This window comes from Toxorhynchites rutilus, chromosome 2 (genome assembly GCF_029784135.1).
Source record: "Toxorhynchites rutilus septentrionalis strain SRP chromosome 2, ASM2978413v1, whole genome shotgun sequence".
Classification (NCBI taxonomy): Eukaryota; Metazoa; Arthropoda; class Insecta; order Diptera; family Culicidae; genus Toxorhynchites; species Toxorhynchites rutilus.
Genome location: NC_073745.1, coordinates 170,717,348 through 170,742,465, shown reverse-complemented (window position 1 = coordinate 170,742,465; position 25,118 = coordinate 170,717,348). Strand labels below are relative to the sequence as shown.

The 25,118-nt window shown below is 38.5% G+C and overlaps 2 protein-coding genes across 10 annotated transcripts in view; one reads left to right on the top strand and one right to left on the bottom strand.

The window, feature by feature from the left end:
* The first annotated feature begins 351 nt into the window (after window positions 1-351).
* On the top strand, window positions 352-7,776 carry LOC129771205 (uncharacterized). 2 transcript variants are annotated; one of them, XM_055774622.1, is made up of 2 exons: window positions 352-859; window positions 6,087-7,776. In XM_055774622.1, the coding sequence occupies exon 2, from the start codon at window positions 6,087-6,089 to the stop codon at window positions 7,086-7,088; it is 1,002 nt and encodes a 333-aa protein (XP_055630597.1). In that variant the 5' UTR covers window positions 352-859; the 3' UTR covers window positions 7,089-7,776. The 2 variants fall into 2 exon arrangements, with proteins under 2 accessions (XP_055630597.1, XP_055630596.1); XM_055774621.1 differs by having other exon boundaries at window positions 4,644-7,776.
* A 2,451-nt stretch (window positions 7,777-10,227) lies between these two features.
* The window catches only part of LOC129769390 (dystrophin, isoforms A/C/F/G/H), a 388,267-nt gene continuing 373,376 nt past the window's right edge, over window positions 10,228-25,118 (bottom strand). For 4 of the 8 annotated variants that reach the window (XM_055771630.1, XM_055771631.1, XM_055771633.1 and 1 more), the window contains exon 30: window positions 10,235-10,991. In XM_055771630.1, the coding sequence (XP_055627605.1) occupies window positions 10,903-10,991 (89 nt within the window). In that variant the 3' untranslated portion in view covers window positions 10,235-10,902. Of the gene's footprint in view, window positions 10,992-11,081; window positions 11,130-25,118 lie in introns of all 8 variants that reach the window. The other 4 variants (XM_055771636.1, XM_055771635.1, XM_055771638.1 and 1 more) reach the window with 4 other exon arrangements.

Below are 25,118 nucleotides of genomic sequence, written 5' to 3'. Positions count from 1 at the left end.
AAAACATTTGCCGGTTCTTCATAATTTTTATAGTATAATTTAACAAAATTAACACGTTATGCGATGCTAAAACGATCCATATTGTAAAATGGCAGACATTCAACTAACGATATGACGCTTTGGTTGAGAGCTATGTCAAACGGTTGTCAGCGCAGGGCTGTATACTTTCGGAAGCCCGAAATGGAAAACCCTGTATATGTATATATATATATATATATATATATATATATATATATATATATATATATATATATATATATATATATATATATATATATATATATATATATATATATATATATATATATATATATATATATATATTAGTATATCGTTGATATATATATATTTATATATATAGTTATGCAACAGACCTCCACGTGTACGCTGAGTCAGAGGATCAAAGTACACGTTCGACCATCCATATCACCAATCACGCCACCACAGCCAAGTCAGCATAATTGGAGAAGCCGGACCACGCCAGACAGAAGTTGCAAGTTCAACAGAATTAGGTTTTAAATAAGGGCCGTAACCAAATTAGCCAGTTCAGTTATTATTATGATCCCAAAAGTGTAACATTAGTGTTTAAGCGAAGAAATAAAGTTTTTTTATGACCTACCTTCCGTAAGTCTTATTATTGGCGCAGCCGTACGGAAACCGGCTGAAGTGAGTGTTAGTGACAAAAAGTGGTAGCTAAGAAAAACCAACTTAGCAAAGTGATTCCGCCGAAAGAGGCGTCTAAGGCAAACAGACAGAGTGATTTAAACGACGTCGCCGAAGATTCGAGGATCCCCCCGCTAACATCACCTGGAGCACCAGCAGCGTTTGGCCGGGACTACGCACACGACTCAAAACAACTGTGAGTATTTTTTTTTATTCACGACAAGGAAGCGAATCAACACCAATTACGGTGTGCTTCCAATTGAGCAATTCAACACTCTTAAGTGTGCTCATAGAAACAAGCGAATCAACACCATTTAGTGTGCTTGTGAAACAAAGTATACTTTCTATTTTTTCTTTTGTGGTAACATTGATTACTAGGCTTTAGGCAATTTCTAATGCCAAAAGCTGACAAAGTAACCGCCCTCAAGAAAACAAGGCGCTTGCTTAACTCGGTGCAAATTAAAATAACCGAAAGCAGCTCCGAATCGGAGGCACAAAGTGACGAAAGTGCAGAATTTTCGCACGTCCCCCTGAAAAACGTGCCTTCTTTGCAAAATCTATCATTAAACGACGGTGTAGATTCCAACAATATGGAACAGCTGACGGCCCAAATCCGTACGCTGGCTCAAATGCTGGAAGACATAAAAAATAAGCAGGAGCAGCAACAACATGCATTGAATGCATTATCACAAGGGCAAGCGCAAACGAGCACTGCACAAGCCCGCACACAACTTCTTCTTCTTCTTCTTCAATGGCACTAACGTTCCTAGAGGAACTTCGCCGTCTCAACGTAGTATTACTTGCGTCATTTTTATTAGTACTTAGTTGAGATTTCTATGCCAAATAACACGCCTTGAATGCATTCTGAGTGGCAAGCTCTAGAGAATACGCGTGATCACAGTGCAAGTCGGAGGAAATTTCTTTGACGAAAAATTCCCCCGACCAGAACGGGAATCGAACCCGAACACCCGGCATGTTAGTTATGACGCTAACCACTCGGCCACGGGAGCACACACAACTTATTCCTACTAATATAACAGTAGAAGCATTATTCAAAATTCCAGACCCAATCAAATCTATTCCCAAATTTGATGGGAATAGGAAGCAACTCGCCGCATGGCTCACGACAGCGGAAAATACGCTGAATATATTTAAAGACCTTGTACCAGATGAACAATTTGGAATATTTGTAACTGCAGTTATCAACAAAATCGAGGGAAAGGCCAAAGACATTATTTGTCTTGCGGGCAACCCACAAAAATTTGACGAGATTAAAGAAATATTAACTAACGCTCTTGGTGATCGTCAGGAGTTAACGTACTACAAAAGCCAACTCTGGCAAACTAGGATGGATAATATGTCAATACACAAGTATTATAACAAGTGCAAAGAGATTTGCCAGAATATCAAGTCTCTTGCAAAACAGAAACCCAAATATAAAGAACACTGGGATGCAATAAATGCATTTATTGAGGAAGATGCTCTGGCAGCCTTCCTGGCCGGTCTCAAAGAACCCTATTTCGGCTATGCACAAGCTGCTAGACCCGATGACATGGAGGCAGCTTATGCCTTCGTATGTAAATTTAAGTGTAAGGAGACAACAGCCTTGCACATGGACACCTTCAATAAAAAACAGAGAGATTTTAAACCCCAAGATAAAAATTTTAAGAAACCCCAATTCGATAAAAATAAAACTGAAAAGTCGGAGCCGGTCAATGACACTCCCCAGCCAATGGACATAGGATCCATTAGAAGTAAACTGACGCTCAACAGGCGCCAAGTGAACATTAACGAAGTCGAAGATAAGAACCCTGAATCGGAAACAGAAACAGAAAGCGAAAGCGAAAATGTAGACATAAATTTTTGCTTGGCACAGCAAAAACGAGCGACAACCTAAATTACTTACAATGCACGGACTCACAAACGAAAACAAAAATTAGACTACTCATAGATACAGGGTCGAATAAAAATGTTATACGACCCGGTGTTTTAAAAAACCTAAAAACTATAAAGAATAAACAAATCAAAAACATTTCCGGTTGCCACGAAATCTCAAGAAGAGGGAAGGCAAATTTAATTGGTCACGGGGTTCCTCCACAAACATACTATGAACTGAACTTTCACAATTCCTTTGACGGAATTCTAGGTTCCGAATTTTTCGCTAAAACCAAAGCTAAAATCGACTATGAAAAAGAAATTCTATCTGTAAAAAATATTGAACACCCTTACGAAAAATACTTCCCGGCTAGCAAACTCTATTCACATACAATTGAAATAAACACAACAAAGAATGGCGATTGGTTGGTACCAACGTTTCAGAAACTCTATAAATCCGTTATAATCGAACCAGGCCTATACAACTCCAAGAATAAACACTCGAAAGTCAGAATCATAACAGACAAAAAAGACCCTCCTTCTATAGGCGAAGTTTTCAAGTTGAAAATTAACAACTTCGAAACAATAACGCCAATCCCTATCGAACCACAGGACAAGATCACAACAGAAACATTGGATAAACTCATACGAACAAGTCACCTATCAGAACTAGAAAAAGGAAAGCTCTTTCAAGCTATCCTCGAAAATCAATCCGTTCTATTGAAGCCAAATGAAAAACTAACAGCTGCGTCAGCTGTTAAACACCAAATTATCACAACAGACGATCAACCGGTTTATACAAAATCGTACCGCTACCCCCACGCTTTTAAAAATGATGTGGAACTACAAATTAGAGAACTTCTAGATAATGGTATCATCCGACCTTCTACTAGTCCATATTCCTCCCCCATCTGGGTAGTACCTAAAAAACTGGACGCTTCGGGTAAACGAAAAGTCAGAGTTGTGATTGATTATCGTAAAATCAAAGAAAAAAACCATAAGCGATAAATTTCCGATTCCCCAAATAGATGAAATCTTAGACAATTTAGGGAAATCAGTCTACTTCACCACGTTAGATCTCAAATCGGGATTCCACCAAATAGAAATGGATCCCGACCACCAACAAAAAACAGCATTTTCGACGGCATTAGGTCATTTTCAATTCACCAGAATGCCTTTTGGTTTGAAGAATGCGCCTGCAACATTTCAGCGCGCTATGAACAACATACTAGGCGAATATATTGGAACTATCTGTTTTGTTTACCTGGACGATATAATAATAATCGGAAAAAATCTTAAAACACATATTCAGAATTTATCAAAAATACTAAAGAGACTCGCCGAATTCAACCTCAAGATCCAATTGGACAAATGCGAATTCATGAAACGAGAAACTGAATTCCTTGGCCATGTGATTACACAAGAGGGAATCAAACCAGATCCAGAAAAAATAAGTAAAATTTTAGATTGGAAATTACCCGAAAATCAAAAACAAATCAAACAGTTCTTAGGACTCTCTGGATATTACAGAAGGTTCATTAAGGACTACTCAAAAATAGTCAAGCCAATGACAAAATTTTTAAAAAAAGATCAAACGATTAAACTAGACGATGAAAGCTATAAGGCAGCCTTTTCAAAATTAAAACAAATAATAGCTTCCGACCAAATACTTGCCTATCCTGACTTCAATATTCCATTTATTCTAGCCACAGACGCAAGCAACTATGCGATTGGCGCTGTTCTTTCCCAAATCCAAAACAAAATCGAAAGACCGATTGCATTCGCCAGCAGAATCCTCACCAAATGTGAAACAAATTATAGTACAATAGAAAAAGAAGCTTTGGCAATCATGTGGGGTATAGATAAATTCAAACCATACCTATATGGTAACAAATTCACCCTCTTTACTGATCATAAACCATTACAGTACATAAAAAATTGCAACAAAAACCAAAAAATATTAAATTGGAGGACAGAACTCGAAAATTACGACTACACAATAGTATACAAGGAAGGCAAAACCAACGTAGTCGCTGACGCGTTGAGTCGAAAAACTGAAGAAAAATGCGAGATCAACCTGCATAATACAGCTCCATTAATTCCAGAAAACAATACACAAGAAGATGATCCAGCAAACGAAGAGGAGGAAGAACCAAACGAAGGAGGACGAACACCAAGTGAAGCAAATCAGCAACCAACCGAAGGACACGAATCAGATGACGACACCGTCCATTCAGCCGAGTCTTCGGACGACTACTACATACATTGCGTGGAGAGGCCAATTAATTACTACCGCAACCAGATTATTTTCAGGCTTACACGGATTAACACAGACATTTCAGAAAACCCCTTTCCCAATTTTCAGCGCACAATAATCTGTCGAGACAAGTTTGACGAAGACATCATAACTGACAAACTAAAAAGACTTCACAACAACAAACAGACTGCAATCATGGCACCAGAAGAACTTATTCCAATCATCCAAGAAGTTTATAGAAAACATTTTAACCAAAAAGGACACTTCGTACTAACCCAATTACAAGTAGAGGACGTGACACATGAACAAAGACAAGACATCATTATAAACAAGGAACATAACCGAGCACATCGTGGGGTTACAGAAGTGGAAAGCCAGTTGAAGCGATGTTACTTCTTCCCTAAAATGTTGTCGAAAATTAAAACAGTAAATTAGACGTGCAGAATGTGTAACATGCACAAATATGAGAGGAAGCCGTACAATATAAAACTATCTCCCAGACCTACAACTGACAAACTATTTGACCGCGTCCACATGGACATTTTTCAAATCAACAAACATAACTTTTTATCTTTGGTTGACTCATTTTCGAAACACGCACAAATGATCTTCATGAAAACCAAAAATTTGACGGACGTAAAAAACGCTTTGGCACTGTACTTTAGCACGTACGGTACACCAAGGAAGATCATAACAGACCATGAAACGACGTTCATGTCGTTACAATTGAAAAATTATTTGGATACCCTAAACGTTGAATTAGCCTACGCATCCTGTTCCGAATCAAATGGGCAAGTAGAGAAGACTCATTCAACGATAATCGAAATTATTAACACAAACAAATACAAATTCCCAAATTTAGATACTCCCGCTCTAATTTGTTTAGCAATATCTCTTTATAACACAACAGTGCATTCTGCTACCAATTTTTCCCCGAATGAAATAATTTTCAATAACAATAACATCATAAACCCAAATGAAATTAAAGAAAATACGAAACAATTGTATAAAAAAGTAAAAGCAAATATCGACAAAGCTAAGGTCAGTCAGGAAAAACAAAATAAAAATAAAGAGGAACCTCCCCATTTAAACGACAATCAAGAAGTATTTTTAATTCCAAACATTAGGAAAAAACTTGATCCAAGAGCAAAACCCACAAACGCCAGGGAAATAACAGAAAAAACATTCAAAAACAATAAAAGAGTCAAACGACACAAAAATAAAATTAAAAGGCTACAGAAAATACAAATTTAACACCAATACTAACGGAAACATTTTCTTCTAATTACAGATGCACTCACTGATAAAATTTTTTGTCTCCATAACGCTTGTAATGTTCACACAATCAGAGCTATTAGAAATACGCGATTTAATGAATGATCCGATATTATTGTTAAAAATAAACGATTGTAAATTACGAACAGGTTCTATCAAGATAATACATCCCATTAATATTACAAATCTCGAAAATAATGTCCACCTATTTTCTAAACTGGCTAGACAGATAGACAGAGATATTCCGATATCAAATCTCATACTCCAAAAAAGTAAAGAACTTGTCAACAACCTGTACCAGCTGAAGCTGATGAAACCCAGAAGAACCAGACGATGGGACACATTAGGAGCCGCCTGGAAGTGGATCGCCGGATCTCCCGACGCCGACGACTTGAGGATTATCAATACCACGCTGAACAATCTAATTACTCAAAACAACCAACAAACAATAGTCAACAATATTATCAACAACAGAATCAACGAAATTATGACAACAGTTAACCGACTCGTCGAACAACAATCAACGGAAAACAAGATTCTACTTGAAGAAATGGACGCAGTAATGCTTCTCCTCTACATGGACACAACGAATACCATTTTAGAAGATTTGGAAGATACAATCCTTAGAACCCGGATAGAACTAGCAAACAGTAAGTTGCTCTCACTCAAAGAAATTCTCACTATAGAAACGCTACTCAACGAACAAGGAATAGAAACACAATTCCCTGAGGAAGCCCTCAATTATGCCCAACCCAAAATAGCAACAAGGGGTGACCTCCTATTATACATCCTGCAAGTTCCAAAAGTCAAAGGAAACTGCGATGTTATTCAAATCATCCCATTAACTGTCCAAAACACAGTGATTACAGATCTCCCTCATTCGGAGCGGGAACGATCTCTTCAAAACTACAAATCCAAGCAGCATAATTCAACAAGATACATTCCTAGAACCATTAAGAGACAACTGCTCGGCTCACATTATTTTAGGAAAGGAAAGCCACTGCACAGCAACGTTTGATAACAGTACCAGAATCACATTGATAGCAATCAATAAGATATTGGTCAATAATGCGAAGGGGTCGCTCATGAAATCAAATTGCGGACCGCACAACCGTACACTTGACGGAAATTTTTTAATATCTTTCAACAATTGTAGCGTACAAATCGATAAACGGACCTTCACATCAGATGAATTGGTTAGTAACACAAAGGAACTCCAGGGAGCTTTCCCAAGCTTAGCCATAAATTGGAACATTTTACAACAACACGACATCCCGAGCATTCACAATCAAACCATACACAATAGAATGAGTCTGGAACACGTCGCGTTGAAACAATTCGAGCACAAGAACCTGCTATTTGCCGTATTCGGAGGCCTATCAACGTCAATGATCATTCTAATCGTCATAACAGCGACTTGCGTTTTTAGGAAGCGAGTAGTCATTAAGATTGGAAAACGAGAATCATCAGATTGAGTAGAAGTTCGAGGACGCCCTTCATTCTACCCCCGGAGGAGTTATGCAACAGACCTCCACGTGTACGCTGAGTCAGAGGATCAAAGTACACGTTCGACCATCCATATCACCAATCACGCCACCACAGCCAAGTCAGCATAATTGGAGAAGCCGGACCACGCCAGACAGAAGTTGCAAGTTCAACAGAATTAGGTTTTAAATAAGGGCCGTAACCAAATTAGCCAGTTCAGTTATTATTATGATCCCAAAAGTGTAACATTAGTGTTTAAGCGAAGAAATAAAGTTTTTTTTATGACCTACCTTCCGTATATATATATATATATATATATATATATATATATATATATATATATATATATATATATATATATATATATATATATATATATATATATATATATCAAATATATATATCACGGCGGATGAACTCTTCTGGATTCTACACACAAGGTGACAGCCGTAATAAGGTTATATACAATTCACTTCGTTTTCACCGTGATGTGACGTTCGTGATCAGGCCCACGGACTCGATTATATGGGATTCGATAATATACAATTTTGGACTCGATTATATGATGGTCGTTCAAAAAATAAGTTTCAGTGCATCAGAAATCGCGAAAAAATAAAGTTAGGACTAAAAACAAGGTGATTTTCATAATCTACGTTTTATTTTCTATTTTTCTACATTTCTACATTTCCACATTTCTACATTCTACATTATACATTACTCACAACTCAATAATTTTTTACTAATCTTGCACGATAAGTTATTTGTATTGCTCTAAATCCTTATTAAAACGTCACAGTTTACCAGAGAGCAATTCAACGCCAAATTAATCCTCCGCTGCCCCGATCCTCCCCATTTTATTGAAATTTTGTTAATTTTTTCCAAAAATGGCCCTGAAGCCTGTTGCCCGATTGAAACATTTTTTTTGAGAAATTCATTAACCTTCTATTATTATTTTTTATAAATGTTCAAACTATTGAGAAAACTTTCTCATAAATTGAATAAAATATCGAAAACTATTATATCTGTTTAAAATAATATTATTATATATAGGTTATTAGGTAGCTGATCCGAAAAATTTGAAGAGATAGGGGATCATAAAAAATCTTCCACGCTGATGATCAAATCTTAACTACGAAAGAATTATTGAACTTTTCCTTGAGACCGGTTTTTGCCTTAAAATGACTGAACTGAAAATTCAAAAAGTGCGCACGTTGGTTTCATTTGAGGAAAATTTGTTGTGAACACATTTAAATTAGTGGAAGATAACAAGAAGGATAATAGTGTGGTGTCAAGAAAGGAACTGTAGAGTGGTTGGAAGGCTTCAATTTGGCTGATAGAAACAATCCAATTTATCATGCATTTTTGGAAAATATAATTAAAAACACAAAATTTGAAGTTGGTTCCTTACATTTAAAAGTTGATCCTGAGTTCTATTAATTTGAAAGTTTTACAATTGCATTCTATGCTAAATTTTCTTATCTTTCCAATGAACAGTATAATTATTCTAAGGAGCGTACTTTCTAAATTAGAGTCAGTTCAAGACATAAAATTAGACTTAACAAAAATTCAACAATGTCCTAGTTGAGAATTGACTACATGCGTAGGATTTTTTCATCAAATATGATCCTCTATCACCTCCTGAAACATTCTATAATTTATCAGAACACTGGCTCAATTGTTTTAAGTTGACGACTAGTGATGCATAGACAATCTCCTGCAAATGTAAATATTTATTCCTAGAAATTAATGGAATGAAAATACTTTGGAAAAATGATTTTGCACACAATTCTGTATGAAAAACTATACAGTTATTATCATATATTGTTCTCGAGATATAACAAAACGTATAGATAATTATATTTGATAAAAATCATTTACGCATATCATGGAATCTTAACCATTATGGAATCGTTTAATTTTTATAGTTTTGGCTATGAGGGCTATGCATACCCCGTAACTATAAATGTTCGATCATAGGAAATAGTTGGTCATTCACAATTTACGTGAGATATTTTTATAATACAGATTTCACTGAAGAAGATCCATGATATGAGAGAAAATATATGAACGTTTGACTGGGCAGCACTCTCAGGCTTCTCAATCCGTTTATTGATAAATACGCAGAGAAAATTCTTCCTGTCCACGTGGACTCAGTCTATACCCCTTCCCCCCTCTCCGTGGACAAGAGTGGACATTTTCTTACCCCCTACCCCCCCTAAAGTTGTCCACGTGGTATGTGGACAGCCCCTTTCGTTCAGCGCAGAAGGATGCCAGTCGTGAATAACATAACATATCAACGGTTACCAAGGTACCACTTACGATGACTGCAGGAACCGAACGTTGCTGCAATATACGTGCAGCGCCTTGAAGCTGCGTTACCTGGGGCGTTGCTGGAGTACCCTGAAAACAGCAATTAGTAGCACAGCAGCGACCGTCATCGGTAATGAACAATGTGAACATCGAAACGAATGGTTTGACAATAAGTGCAGGACGCGCAGTTATGCTGCAACGAGCGACTCGACAAAACGTGGAACGATACCAACTGATGCCAAGGTAGCAAAACCATCAGGAACAATGAAGGAGGCATCTTGACGAACGAACTCGAGATGATTGAAAGGTGCGAAAGGGTTGCTCTGTATCACATTTGCTAGGTTTGTTTTTATGCAATTAAGTTACGAAATGGGACCTTCGGAACAATGTAATTACTAGTTGCATTATTTCAAGCCTACCAGGGCCTTCTGTAAAATATATACAGATGTTTATTATAGTAAATAGCAAATTAAGTAATGACGTTTAATTGATATTTGATCTTGATTGTGTATTGTTTACTGTTTCAAACACAAATTTAACAAGCTTCTGGTTGTAAATCATGTATATACTTTTTCCAATATTTTTTAAGTGTTTTGTGACTTGTTTTTTTTAGTTTATGCCGATATGTGTCTGACTGATTCAAATACAGTATTATGGAGTAATCTAGACTCAATACATTGTGTATATTTCTTATTTTTCAGTTGATATGAGTTTCGTTTCGTTTTATTATAAATAATCATGGGCGTATTTTAGACATAAAATATAAGTAAGAATTGCATGATTATATAACGTTATTCAATATTTGTAAAAAATACGTCGTCGATGATTGATGCTACATCAAGTTATTCTTAAAATTTACGTTTAGTGGTCTGTTGTTCCAAAGTTACTAGTTAGGTTTATTGTTTTCATATTAACTAAGGAAGATATATCCCGGAAATTTCATTTGATATCTAGTTATTCTTGTAATGTTCGCTCTAAACATTACAATCCATGGAGAAATGATAAATGCGCTACAGTCATCAGTTCAATGAAAATCATTACTTATCCATTATGCCGTTGCAACTTCTGTGAGTTTCTTGGTCGGTTATAACGCTTACAAGTTCTTCGACTGCTTTATTCAAATCACCTATAAAATACGAAAAAAAACATATTTTAATAAAATGTTATTTTGTGAATCACTTGTATTCATGTTCGCGCAAAATCTATTCGTAGTTACCGGATATTGATTAGACATACTTATGTCTCAATGTATATTACATACGTCCTAATCGGTAAGCATGAAAACGGTATCAAATTGTTAAATACATTTTTAGGAATAAGCAGATATTGTATCTTTGATTAATGCAATCGTTTGAATAAGTAAGTGAATCGGAATACAATCGCATTCATTTAAAATCCACTAGGTATTTGTGGTGTGCTATAATAATGAGTATGCATTGTACTGCCCATGTTTGTATAGGAGACGTAAACGACAAAATGAACAAAATCGACTTTTTCGCTGTTTCGCATTGTACACAATGTAATACGTTTGCTCAACATGCGAATAAACATTTTTTGTTCGAAAACATTTGAGCAATTTTGAAAAAACGTTTCCGAAAAATCACTGTTTGTCCGCATAACAGACGTAGTTCCATACAGTTTGCATACATCGTTCGAAAATTAACAATTGTTAGAATTATGTGCTATAAGCTAAATCTACATTTGAATCACATTGTTTGTAGAGTCCAAACATGTCTGTCGCGATAGTGTCTTATTACTTAGTGTTTCCTAATAAATGAATATAAGAAACGCTGCTCATATAATTATTATTTTCTGTACATGATGAACAAAAAGAAGCAATTGTGTTCTGTAATGTTATAATTACCTAAATTTCTGCATTTCAAGTAGATAATGAAACAATCAGATCAGTAGTAAAATTAAAATAATATTGGTTATTGGTTGTTGAATCCTCGAATTCAACATCGAATTATTCCACATACTCAGAATTTACTCATACCGTTGGTATGAGTCACTCCACCATCTTTATGCGATTGATCGTGATATCGGTTAATCATGTTGCTAAAATTACCAACATTGCATATTCACTTTACAAATACAAAATCGCAAAAAAACTTTACACTTTACAAAATTCAAAATCGCCAAAAAACAACAAAAATGCGTTTTCCCAACACTAATGGTGTTGTCGATTACGTCTCCTATGCAATCATGGGCAGTGTAGCATGTATTGTAATAGTTATAATAGTAGGCATTGATAAATAGAAACGACGATATTATATCTTTTGGTTTTTTGGTGAAACAGAGTTGAAAAATGAACTCTGCGTGTCCGAAGACATACATTTTGATACCAAACACGATGAAAACAAAAAAAAATTGAACGGTCCCGGTGCATCAACATCAGGTAAGTACCTCTCTCGTAATAGACACCACCACTAAACGTCTGCGAAACATTTTCCGATGTCAATATCAGAGGACTAGTGGCCGAGACAAAAAGATCATGTCCAACAGCCTCACTAGGGTAATCCAGGAGATTCAAGCTCTTCGAAATAGGGATTTTAAACAAAAAATGCGTCAAATTCCCTCACACTCTAAACCATTTTGGTTCATGACGAAAATTCTAAAGAAAAAGTACAAGCCAATCCCTCCACTTGTCTCGTCCGAAGATGCAGGTGTGAGTCATCTTCTAATCACACTCATTGAAAAAGTGAACGCGCTGGGGCAACAGTTCGTGATGTCAGACAATTTAGTGAGACACATTAATAGTCCACATGAACGTTCGGTTACTGAAGGAGTCGCCATTATTGATCATTCTGACAGTTTAGTTTCATTGGAAGCAAATGTTACAGTGGATGAGCTGATGGGTTTTGCTCTTAGATCTAATAATATGAAGGCCCCTGGTTTTGAGAGTACTTTCAACATCGAGCTCAAGTACTTGAGTCGAACCTCTATTGCTTTTGTAGCTAAAATATACAACAGATGTTTGAAGCTTTGCTACTTCCCATCAATGTGGAAGTTAGCTAAAGTGATCCCAGTCCTTAAGCCGGGGAAAGATCCTTCTGTTCCTAAAAGTTATCGACCCATCAGCTTACTCTCTGCCCTTTCTAAGCTGTTCGAAAGATCAATACAAAGCCCATTCCATTCTTCGCTGATGAGAATGGCGTCTTCCTGGAAGAACAGTTTGGTTTCCGCAAAGGAAGGTCCACCATCCATCAACCTTCGCGAGTTACCAACTTAATTCAGCGGAACAAGTCGGTGTCCAAGACGACAGCAATGGCACTCTTGGACATTGAAAAAGTGTTTGACAATGTGTGGCATGATGGTCTGGTGTACAAGCTGCATCAACACAATTTTCCAATGTACCTAATAAAAATGGCCCGAAGCTATCTTTCCAACAGAGCATTCCAGGTGTCTCTGCATGACACTTTTTCTCCAACCTTCAATACTCCCGCAGGAGTGCCTCAAGGAAGCATCCTTGGGCACGTTTATATATATATATATACATCGGACATCCCACCTCTTCCAGGTGATGGTGTTTTGTCTCAATTCGTGGATGATACTGCCATCATGTACGAAGGTCGTGTTATACGTGCACTCACCCGTAGGTTACAGGGAGGTCTGGATGCTTTAGCTGATTATTGTCTTAGCTGGAAAATTGTTGTCAACGTGGCGAAGACTTAGGCCATTTTGTTGCCACATTCAAAATCGCCAAAACTTATCCCGGCTGCTGATTGCAGAAAAATAATTTGAAAATGCAACATACTTGTCCGGTCTTTGTACCCGCTTATATGTAGAACTTCAAAACTGAACCTAGAAACTCATTTGGCTGTCTACAAACAAGTAATCTATCCAGCGATAGAATACGCGGTCCCGGTCTGGAAGGGATGTGCCCTGACTCACAGGCTGAGACTCCAGCGTGCACAAAATAAGATCCTTAAGATCCTCCTTAGTCTGCCGCCTTGGACGAGGACAAGCGAGGTACACGAGAAAGCTTTCCTGGATACCCTAGAGGTGAAATTTGCCCGTTACAATCAGAATTACAGAGAGAGGCGCTAATCTTCCGAACATATGATCAGGGCAGAAAAAATCGCTCAACGCTTCAGCAAAAATCATTAACTACCCGCACTCTCATGAGCGAATAACAAAGGCGCTCTTCCTCGGTAGCGATCGCCCTGCTTACGAGCGGGTAGAAAAAGAGAATCGCAAAATCCCGAAGCGACGAGTTTCTGATCGCTGCCGAACTTAGATCGCAGATGATCATGATCGGTCGTAAAAACGATCGTATCGGTTACCGCTCGAAAAACCCGAGCGAACTATAAATATGACGGTTATTGGGTAGTATAAGTTGAATCGAAATTTGCTCTTGCAGTATGGTTGGAAGATTATCGTGCATAGGAAGCGTATAGCGTTCGTTGTCTTTCCTCCCTCGTCATCATACATATGGGTGCGTGTTTATTTTCTGGGGAGCCGAATTGAGCCGCGAACGAATGCGTGACATTTTTCTCGTTCAAGTTGAATAGGAATTTGATGAAATAGGCATTTAAATAGAAATATAGGGTATATAGAATAATCATAAAATAAAAATTATAAAAATATAATTTCTATTCATTTATATTTCGGGTGATTGACGAGTCTCCTAATGATACGAAAGTTGTATTGGCATGTATTTGCGGACGTCTTCGGTTAGCATCTTGATCTATATATACTATCGCGCTGGGTGACTAACGTGTTAAAATGTAATTTTTGAGTATACCAGGCTGCGCATAAATAATTGGCTTGATTTTCGACGTCAAGTCGTCAATTCATTTTGCATTAAGAAGCCTCTCTCGAATCTTCGACCGGAGAATTTTGGAAGTGTGCTGCAAAGTAAATTATGTTTAATTTGTATTATTTTATTATTGTCTTTTCATAATTATTGGGTGGTTTGAACCGTTGCGGTTATTCGCCAGAGGACAATATTGTTTATGAAATAGTCGAGTTATTACTAATAACGTTTGGTATAATTTCGAATGTGAAGGAACGGAAAAAAAATAATCGGGACATGTAACAATTATTTTAACAAGATTGCTGGTGTGAATATTCCCCCGTCGGATCCAATGGGCATCTTATCGATAAAGAAAATTCACAAAAATTCAATATTTTCCACTGAATAGCAAACTCGTAGCCCTTAATGTCATTGTGTTTTCGCAACGCATTTGTACTTTGAATATTTTGGAAAATGTTCCTTTTTCTCCACTCCACATTTCTCCACCGCCAGCAATAAAAATAACAGAAATAGTTTTCGTTTGTAAGAAAAAGCTTGCCGGTAATGAGTTAAATAATAGAAAAAAAGAAAGCCACACCAATAGATGGATGAAGTTTTTTTTAGATATTTTCATTTTCCTGTGTTTTTTCATCCCGGAATGTAAAATTGATGCAGCGTATATGTATATATAGACGATACATAACAAAATTGGAATATATTTGTGTCTCCCAATGCTTCAGTATATGTGCACAGTTGTATGTCTCGACGTCTCGTAAATCTCGACGAGTAATGCAATTTTAAGGCATTTAGCACTTTTTTTTAAAAAAAACCTTGTTTTTCGGTGATTTTTCGTCTTTCAAAAAAAAACTCAAATTTTAACGTTTGTGACATCACTAAATGAAATCCGAATGAGCTAATATTTTGCATAGAGTATATTATTGTGTAAATCAACATTTCATAGCAAGTTCCGAATGAAAAATTGAGATAACTATTTTTATTGGAACCCTAAACCATACTTTTCGTTTCGCATCAAAATTTTTTTTCGAAAACCCCGATTACCTTTTTCGATTTTCAAAAAACTCACTTTGACCGCTTAGCGCCACTCTCCCTTAAGCCCGATAGAGCTGATATTTCGCATAGGGTGTTTTTTTAGAGGTGGTGAACATTTTGTATAGGGTAACTTTTTAAAATTTTAGGGTCGATTTTTTCCCATACATTCATTGGCCCCCTAATATATATTGAAACTGAAAAGCAGTCTAAATGACTTCCTTGGGCCTTGGCCCTTGGCCCTTGGACCTTACCAGAATTTTTCGAATTTCAAAAAACTCAAACTTTGACCGCTTTGCGCCACTCTCTCTTAAGTCCGATTGAGCTGATATTTTGCATAGGGTGATAGGGTGTTTTTTCGAGGTGGTGAACATTTTTTATGGAGTTGTATATACAGGGTTTTCCAACTTTAAATTCCGAAAGTAAATTGAAATAAAACACACTTAGAATTCGAATTTCGATGAAACTTTTATTTCAAATTAAAGTTTGGTTTATGCCATTATGTGTGAAATACAACATCATTCAAATGTCCACCTAGGGCTTCCTCGCACACCTTGATCCGAAACAGGTAATTTTCGATGACTTTTCGGCACATATGGGGCGGTATCTCGGTCATAACTACACGAATGTTGTCTTTCAAATGTTCAAGAGTTTGCGGAGAGTTGGCATAGACACGGTCTTTCGCATAACCCCACAAAAAAAGTCTAGCGGGTTCTAATCGCATGATCTGGACGGCCAATTGGCATCACCAAAACGCAAAATTATGCGTCCCTCAAATTTCGTTCGCAATATGGCCATGTTCGGTCGTGTTGTGTGGCACGTGGCGCCGTCCTGCTGAAACCACATGTCATCCGTATCCATAACTTCAATTTGTGGCAAAAAAAATCGGTTAACATGCGGCCATAGCGCTCACCATTCACAGTTACCGTCTCGCCGTCCTCATTTTCAAAGAAATACGGCCCGATGACTCCACCAGACCATAATGCGCACCAAACAGTGACTTTTGGCGGATGCAATGGCCTCTCAACAATCACGTGTGGATTTTCTGAGCCCCATATTCGGAAATTTTGGGTGTTCACATAGCCACCGAGCTCGAAATGTGCCTCATGGCTGAAGAAAATTTGATGCGAAAATTTAGCATTTTGCTGCTGTTGTTCGTTCACCCAATCGATGTATGCCCGACGCATTCCATGGTCACCACGCTCCAATTTTTGTACCAGTTGGACTTTATATGGATGTAGGTGCAAGTCCAAATGCAAAATTCGCCACAATGATGTGTTTGACAAGCCCAATTGCTGAGCACGCCGTGGAATCGAAACAGCAACAGCAGCAATATTTTCGGCCGAACGCACATTGCGATGATGCACAGGTTTCACAATGTCCGCTACGGATCAAGTTTGTTCGAATTTACGCACTACATTAGCGATTGTGTGCTCTGTAGGCCGTCCATGACGACCAAAATCCGTCCGTAATGCACGAAAGATTTGCCGGTTCTTCATAATTTTTATAGTATAATTTAACAAAATTAACACGTTATGCGATGCTAAAACGATCCATATTGTAAAATGGCAGACATTCAACTAACGATATGACGCTTTGGTTGAGAGCTATGTCAAACGGTTGTCAGCGCAGGGCTGTATACTTTCGGAAGCCCGAAATGTATACAGCCCAATTCACTTCGTTTTCACCGTGAAGTGACGTTCGTGATCAGGCCCACGGACTCGATTATATGGGATTCGATAATATACAATTTTGGACTCGATTATATGATGGTCGTTCAAAAAATAAGTTTCAGTGCATCAGAAATCGCGAAAAAATAAAGTTAGGACTAAAAACAAGGTAATTTTCATAATATACGTTTTATTTTCTATTTTTCTACATTATCGCCGTAACTTTCGAGGCATTTTTCATAGCGTGGCACGAGTTTCTTCTATTTCTTCAGTGTTATCGAATCGTTGACCGGCGAACGCCTGTTTCATCACCGTACTGTTGTGGTGAAGTTTTGGACCGATTAAGAACAAAGGCCAGGTTTATTGACAAAAAGAGTGTTCCTCATCCACGATAATGCGCGGCCCCATTCTGCTCGTGTAACTCAAAAGTAGTTGAAAAAAATCAAGTGGACTGTGTTCGAGCATCCTCCTTACTCCCCAGACCTCGCGACTATCACTTATTCTCGGTTATATACAGTGAAAATAAATCCGAGACTGTATGTAATCGAGTCCGCGCTGTACTGACGCGAGGACCTTTCTAGGATACCTAGTAACTGTCTATGATCGTTTGTTTGAGTTTACGGTGGGTGTTTGATATTGCATTTTTAGACGATAATGTATTCAGAAATACTGAAATTACACTAGCTGGAATATTATGAATTATTTTGAATTCTACTGTTTCCTCTGTCTATTGGTATCGCATTATATAAAAGCCCGAAGTGGATAAATAAAACTATGTCTTATCATACAACTCTACATCTGTGTACATCAGTTCTCGGAAGAAAATAGTTCAATCAGTGACTTTAACCAAGTTCTTCTCGTTCGCTCTCGGAGGCTCAAGGAAATAAGTTTCTCTAAGTCTGCAACAGTGGTGCCGAAACCCGGGAATCGTCTTGCCGGATAACTATCGGGTCAAAAGTGTGTCGCAGCAATACAATTCGAATGTGTCTGAGCCCCCGTTGGCTGACACGAAGCAATTGATCGACGAATTCCACAGCTAGAACACGTGACCGGCCGTCATCACCTCCGAAAGCGTGAAGTTGCCTCGACTTTTCTTGTTCATCGAAGAACCGACTCAGTTACCAGGTACGTCATATTTATCTCGTTGATTGTCCGAGATCATGCCAACACCTGCTAGGAGAAAAACTCGCACCAGTGTAGTGAATCGGTTAAAAATTCTACACAGACGTAGGTCGACCATTCTTGGCTCCGCGCAGCTTATAAAAGCTTTTAATGATGAATACCATGAAGACATGGTTCATCAAATACAGGTTAGAATATATCTACTCGATGATCTATGGAAAAGATTTTGTGAAATACAGGATGAACGCGAAATATATGAGGAATCCGAAGATTCTGAGGACCTTTCAGAACAACGTGTGTCATTCCAGAACATTTATGTTGATCTCAAATCCTTCCTAATCACAAAATTGCCTCGTAATAATCTCGTTTCAACTTCTCGAGTACCGACAGGTCAGGTACAGCCACAAATCACACAAGCAATTCGTCTTCCGGAGATAAGAATCCCAGAATTCGATGGGAATCCGGAAGAGTGGATTGAGTTCAGAGATCTTTTCAAGTCACTTGTTCACGCCAATGGGCAGCTAACTTCCGTTCAAAAATGCATTATTTGAAGGCTGCATTGAAAGGTGAAGCACATCACATAATTTCCTCAATTCTCGTATCCACCGAAAATTATCAAATTGCGTTGAAAGCTATCGAAGAAAGGTATGATAATCCTAACCTATTGATTAAGCGTCATATCTCTGCATTGTTCTCTATTCCTACATTGAAATGCGAATCTGCTTCAGGGCTATCCGAATTGCTCGATCAATTTGATCGCCATGTTAGTGTGCTGAACCAATTGGAGGGTCCAGATCGTCACTGGAATTCGGTTCTCGTGGAGAGTCTAAGTCGTCGTTTAGACTCAGTGACATTGAGGGAATGGGAAAAACAGTGCAAAGATAATGAGCGACCAACGTATGAACAATTAGTGAACTTCGTCAGAAAACAAGCTCGTATGTTACAATCAGTGAAACTATCCCAAAATGCAAGTGTATTTAGCAATGATGAGAAACGACCAACCAAAACGGGTTCGACACTGGTCGCCACCGAACCTTCTGTTAAATGCCCTCAGTGTAAGCAGGGTCATTTTTTGTATCACTGTGTACAATATAGAAGTTTACTGCCAAAGCAGCGTTTTAATCTTGCCAATCGATTAAATTGTGTATGAATTGTCTAGGTGGTTATCACATGACTAAAAATTGTAACTCGGCTTATTGTGGAGTGTGTGGTAATCGGCATCACACACTATTACATCTGCCTACAGCAGATAGTTTGGATCGTTCGCAAACTAACTCGAGAGTATCGCCCTCATTTATCGCTAATGAACAATCAGTCGCAAGTGAAGAACAATTATATCCTAATCAGTACAATACGCAATCGTATAATACATCACCGTCGGGTTCGAAATCTACGCACATGCCAGTGGTTCATACCCTCGCGGCTCTCTCGTCGACTACATCTACCACAGTGAGTTCATTATCTGCACACTCTAAAGGAAATAAGCCAGAGTCAACCTTAACACAGATGTATCCGTCGCGCAATATCGGGTGTGAAGTGTTTCTAGCAACAGCCTTGATCAAGGTGAAATATTCGTTCGATCGTAATCAATTCGTGCGTATCGTGTTGGACAGTTCGCAGTGTCATTTCGTTTCGGAGTCCCTAGTTATGAAACTTGGACTCAAGCGTAGTAAAACAAACGTGGATGTGATCGGTGTCGGTACGGAAAAAGTACATATCACGGAAACAGTTATGCTTAATATAAAGTCTCGAGTAAGCAAATTTGAAGCTGCAGTGTTATGTCTAGTTATCCCGAAACTACCGGCGATTTTGCCCAGTAAAACATCAATATTTCGAAGTGAAATATACCGTCAAATGTAGTGCTCGCTGATCCTCGTTTTAACATTAGTGCGGGAGTTGATGTTCTCGTCGGCGCGGAATAATTCTTTTCGTTGCTGGAATCTAGCCGAATTTCGTTTGCTCAAGGTTATCCTCTATTACAGAGTACCGTATTCGGATTCGTGGTGTCGGGAATGTATTCATCTGCTGCAAATCAATCGCCGATTTGCATTATTAGTACCGTCAACGCTCCAAAGGTTTTGAGAAATTGAAAATTTCGACGTCGGTAGAGCGTTAACTTTAGACGAGCAACGGTGTGAAGATCATTTTAGAAGAACTGTGTCGCGGGAACCTGATGGAAGATACGTGGTTCGACTACCGCTACGCGAAAACCGGTTACCCAATCTTGGAGACGCGTATCAGCTGGCTCGGCGCCGGTTTCTATCAACTGAACGGCGTTTCAGGACGGACTCGAATCTCCGTGACAGCTATCATCAATTCATGGATGAGTACGCGAGAGTGCGGCACATGGAGCGCACTACGCATACAGGTAAACCATTTACTTTTCTACCTCACCATCCTGTAATCCGCCCTGACAGTACCACAACAAAAATACGTGTAGTTTTTTATGGCTCGCGTAATGAAGGCAATCAATTATCGTTAAATGACGTATTATATGCCGGACCAACGGTTCAACCAACTTTAGTATCGATTGTTTTAAATTTTCGAATTCCGAGGTATGTGTTCATCGCTGACATTGAAAAAATGTTCAGACAAATTTGGGTTCATCCGGAGGATCGACGTTGGCTTCAAATTTTTTGGAGAATAAACTCGACTGATCCGCTTTCAATATTTCAATTGACAACAGCACACATATGGCACAACTTGTGCTCCTTTCCAAGCTACGCGAGTTTTGATGCAATTGGTGCAAGATGAAGAGTCGCGGTTTCCGTTAGGTGCAAAAATAATTAGGAAAAACACTTATGTTGACGATACATTGGCTGGTGGTGACGATTTGAACGAAGTTGTCAATGCTGCAGCGCAGTTAAGGTTGCTATTAGCCGCCGGCGGTTTCAGTCTTCGGAAATGGTGTGCTAATGACGCGAAGGTTTTACGGGAAATACTACATGACCTAATTGAGATGCCGAGTGAGATTGAAATAGATAGGTCGTCGTCAGAGCAAACTCTAGGGTTGCTCTGGAATCCTCACATCGATCAATTTACTTTCAAAATTCCAGATTTATCCAGTATAGATAGAATCTCTAAACGAGTATCGAAAATGGCCCAATTATTCGACCCCATGGGCTCAGTGGATCGGTAGTAGCGGCAGCTAAAATCTTCATACAGCGTTTATGGATAGGTCAATATACGTGGGATGAACCACTCCCGGATGAGTTGAAAGACTGGTGGCAAGATTAACGCGAGCAACTGCCGCTATTCACCAGTTGAGAGGGCCTCGACGTGTAATCGCTAGTACGTCATATACGATCCATTGTTTTTGTGACGCATCCGAACGCGGCTATGGATGCTGCGTATATATAGTTTCTAATAACGCGAGTGGTGGTAGAATAAGCAACCTACTAATCACTAAATCGAGAGTTGCTCCTCTAAGAACACAATCAATCCCTCGCTTGGAATTGTGTACTGCTTTGCTAGGCAGTCACCTGATTAATCAAATTCAAACTTCCACAGAATTTTCTGGATCTGTGGTATTTTGGACAGATTCGTCAGTGGTATTGCACTGGATTAATTCTCCGTCATTTGCTTGGAAAAGGTTCGTATCGAATAGAATTTCAGAAATTCAAAAACTGTCGGACGGACATACATGGAGGCATGTCCCATCAGAAATGAACCCAGCTGATCAAATATCTCGAGGAGCTCAACCGAAACAAATTTTAAATGATAAATTGTGGTGGCATGGTCCAGAATTTTTATTGAAACCTGAACATCTTTGGCAAAAAAAAATAAAGTGAAAATGATATACATTCAACTGAACGTAGACTTGTCGTATCATTGCTCACTAAAAACAGTGCTCATGAGCATTGGGACATTTTTGAAAGATTGTCGGAGCTGTCGAAATTGTTGAAAGTCGTTTCATGGTGTACGTGATTTTTCTACAATACTTCGAAGAAGCATTCAAAAATTACTGGTCCGTTAACACCAAACGAGTTGAACACTACACTGAAACTATTAATTCGAGTTGCACAAGAATGTTCTTTTCCGAATGAATTTAAATCGATTAATAAACTGAAAGGTGAAGACTGCACTCAGCCTGAAATGAATTTCAAATCGCTATTGAAAGGTTTAAATGTGTATTTGGATGATTTTGGTTTACTTCGAATCAAAGGGCGCCTCAAAAGATTGTCCGCACCTTTGGATACCAGATGTCCGATCCTGTTACCTTCAAACCACAAAATTACATTTTTAATTGCTCGGTCAATCCATCTTCAAACGTTGCATTCTGGTCCTACATTATTATTATCAACCATTCGTCAACGTTTTTGGACATTGCATGGAAGGAAGATTACACGAAAAATAGTTCGTGAATGCATCCAGTGTTTTCGTTGTAATCCTCGGATGAGTAATCAGATCATGGCTCCCCTCCCTGAAGTGAGGATTACGCCAGCGCGAATATTTTCCAACTGTGGATTAGATTATTGGGGACCTTTCCTCGTTCGTCCACTCGTAGGTCGAGGTGCATCGGTTAAAATTTACGTTGCGAATTTTATTTGTATGGTCTCGAAAGCCATCCACCTGGATATCGTGTATGATTTATCATCACAGGCTTGTATAAATGCAATGAAACGCTTTATTGCCAGACGTGGGCGTTTAGTAAACTTGTACTGTGACAATGGAACCGCCTTTGTTGGAGCAAATCGAGAGCTCAAAGAACTTCGCTTACAATTTCTCGACCAATTTAAACATGAGTTTTGGAACAATTTTTGCTTACAACAAGGAATTAATTTTAATTTTATTCCAGCACGTTCCCCTCACTTCGGAGGCTTGTGGGAGGCAGGTATAAAATCTTTTAAATTTCATTTCCGTCGGATTTTTGGAAATAAAGCACATCGGCTTGACGAAATGATAACAGCCGTGACTCAAATTGAGAGTATACTAAACTCCAGGCCACTAACGCAGTGGTCTGACAATGCAGAAGATTTAAATGCATTGACACCTGGTCATTTCATAATAGGAGAGCCAATGTTCTCTATTCCCGAACCATATATATCAAATTTAAAACTTAGTCGACTGAATCGATCCCGTGGCCGAGTGGATAGCGTCCCACACTGTCATGCCGGGGGTTCGGGTTCGATTCCCGTTCTGGCCGGGGGATTTTCGTCAAAGAAAATGCTTCCGGCTTGCACTGTGGTCACGCGTATTCTAGAGCTTGCCACTCCAGAGTACATTTAAGGCGTGTTATTCGGCATAGAAATCTCAACCAAGTATTACTTATAAAAATGACGCAAGTAATGCTACGTTGAGAAGGCAAAAGTTCCACTGGAACGTTAGTGCCATCCAAGTCAAGACTAAATCGATTCCAGGAGCTAAGACGTTCCGTTCAAGATTCTTGGCACCGGTGGTCCCGCGACTACGTGAGTCAACTCCATCAACGACCGAAATGGCAAACCGAAACGCAGCTAAATCCCATCGAAGGCGTATTGGTATTGGTCAAACAAGAGAACCTCCCACCTCTACAGTGGAACTTAGGACGCATTGTACAAACGTTTCCAGGGAGCGACGGTCACGCCAGAGTAATCCTAGTTCGCACCGCAAATGGACTGTTCAAACGCGCCGTCACCGAGGTATGCATCCTCCCAATAGACGTCCCACAGAAGCCAGGAACAATCGAGGACCAAGTGTTGACCGAACTACAATAGGATAGGGTTCGCATGCGGATTCACTGAAGTGGAGGACCTGGATGTCGAAGTGTTGAAATTAGGGAATTTCAACTGGGGCCTGTGTGTTTGATATTGCATTTTTAGACGATAATGGGCCTGATCACGAACGTCACTTCACGGTGAAAACGAAGTGAATTGTATACAACCTTATTACGGCTGTCACCGTGTGTGTAGAATCCAGAAGAGTTCATCCGTCGTGACAACTTTGATGAATTAGGTGTTATTATGAATACCACGATACTGTCATGTCACGGAGAAAAACAGGTATATTTGTCACTTGTGTTTTAGATTGTGAAAGCTAGTCACGCGGAATGGAGTAAGTTTAATTTCGTATTTATTCAGCTTTTTTGCTAACATTTTGAATATTGTCTTGTCTTGTTTAAGAAACAAAAGATAAACTAACAGCAATTTACCCGCCTGGTGGCATTTTTAAAACAAAATTTTGACGTATCCAGAGGACGTAAATTTGTCTATTTGGATTCGGTAAATGCGCTATGAGATGTAATTAAGTATTGAAAACGTAGTTCCCGTAGGCCCATTGAAATATGGCGGAGGTCTACTTCCGAATGTCCTGAATGAACAGAAATTTTCTGTTTCTATTTTTAGGATTAGACTAAGAGAGAGTTGCAACAACATAAAATGGCAATGGAGGCCACTGGCCCAAATACGATCATGGTTGATTATGTATAATATTGATTTGTTGATATTTTGCATAAAAAATTATAACTGTAAAGTTTTCCCAACATTGCAGAGCTAGTTTTTTTTTTGTGATTCAAACATTCACAATTGGCGAATCAGGCCAGAGTCAGGAAGATAGTTATACCTTTTTACGTTATAGATTTTTTTTTTCCAAAATATATATTTTTATAAAGGCAAAAAAATATATATTTATGGCGTTAGCCTCACGGGGCCGGAAGTTCAATACAATTTTTCTTATTATCTATGTTAGTAATATGTAA

Coding starts and splice junctions, on each gene's coding strand:
- LOC129771205 (XM_055774622.1), top strand. CDS start 6,087: ATGCACTCACTGATAAAATTTTTTGTCTCCATAACGCTTGTAATGTTC.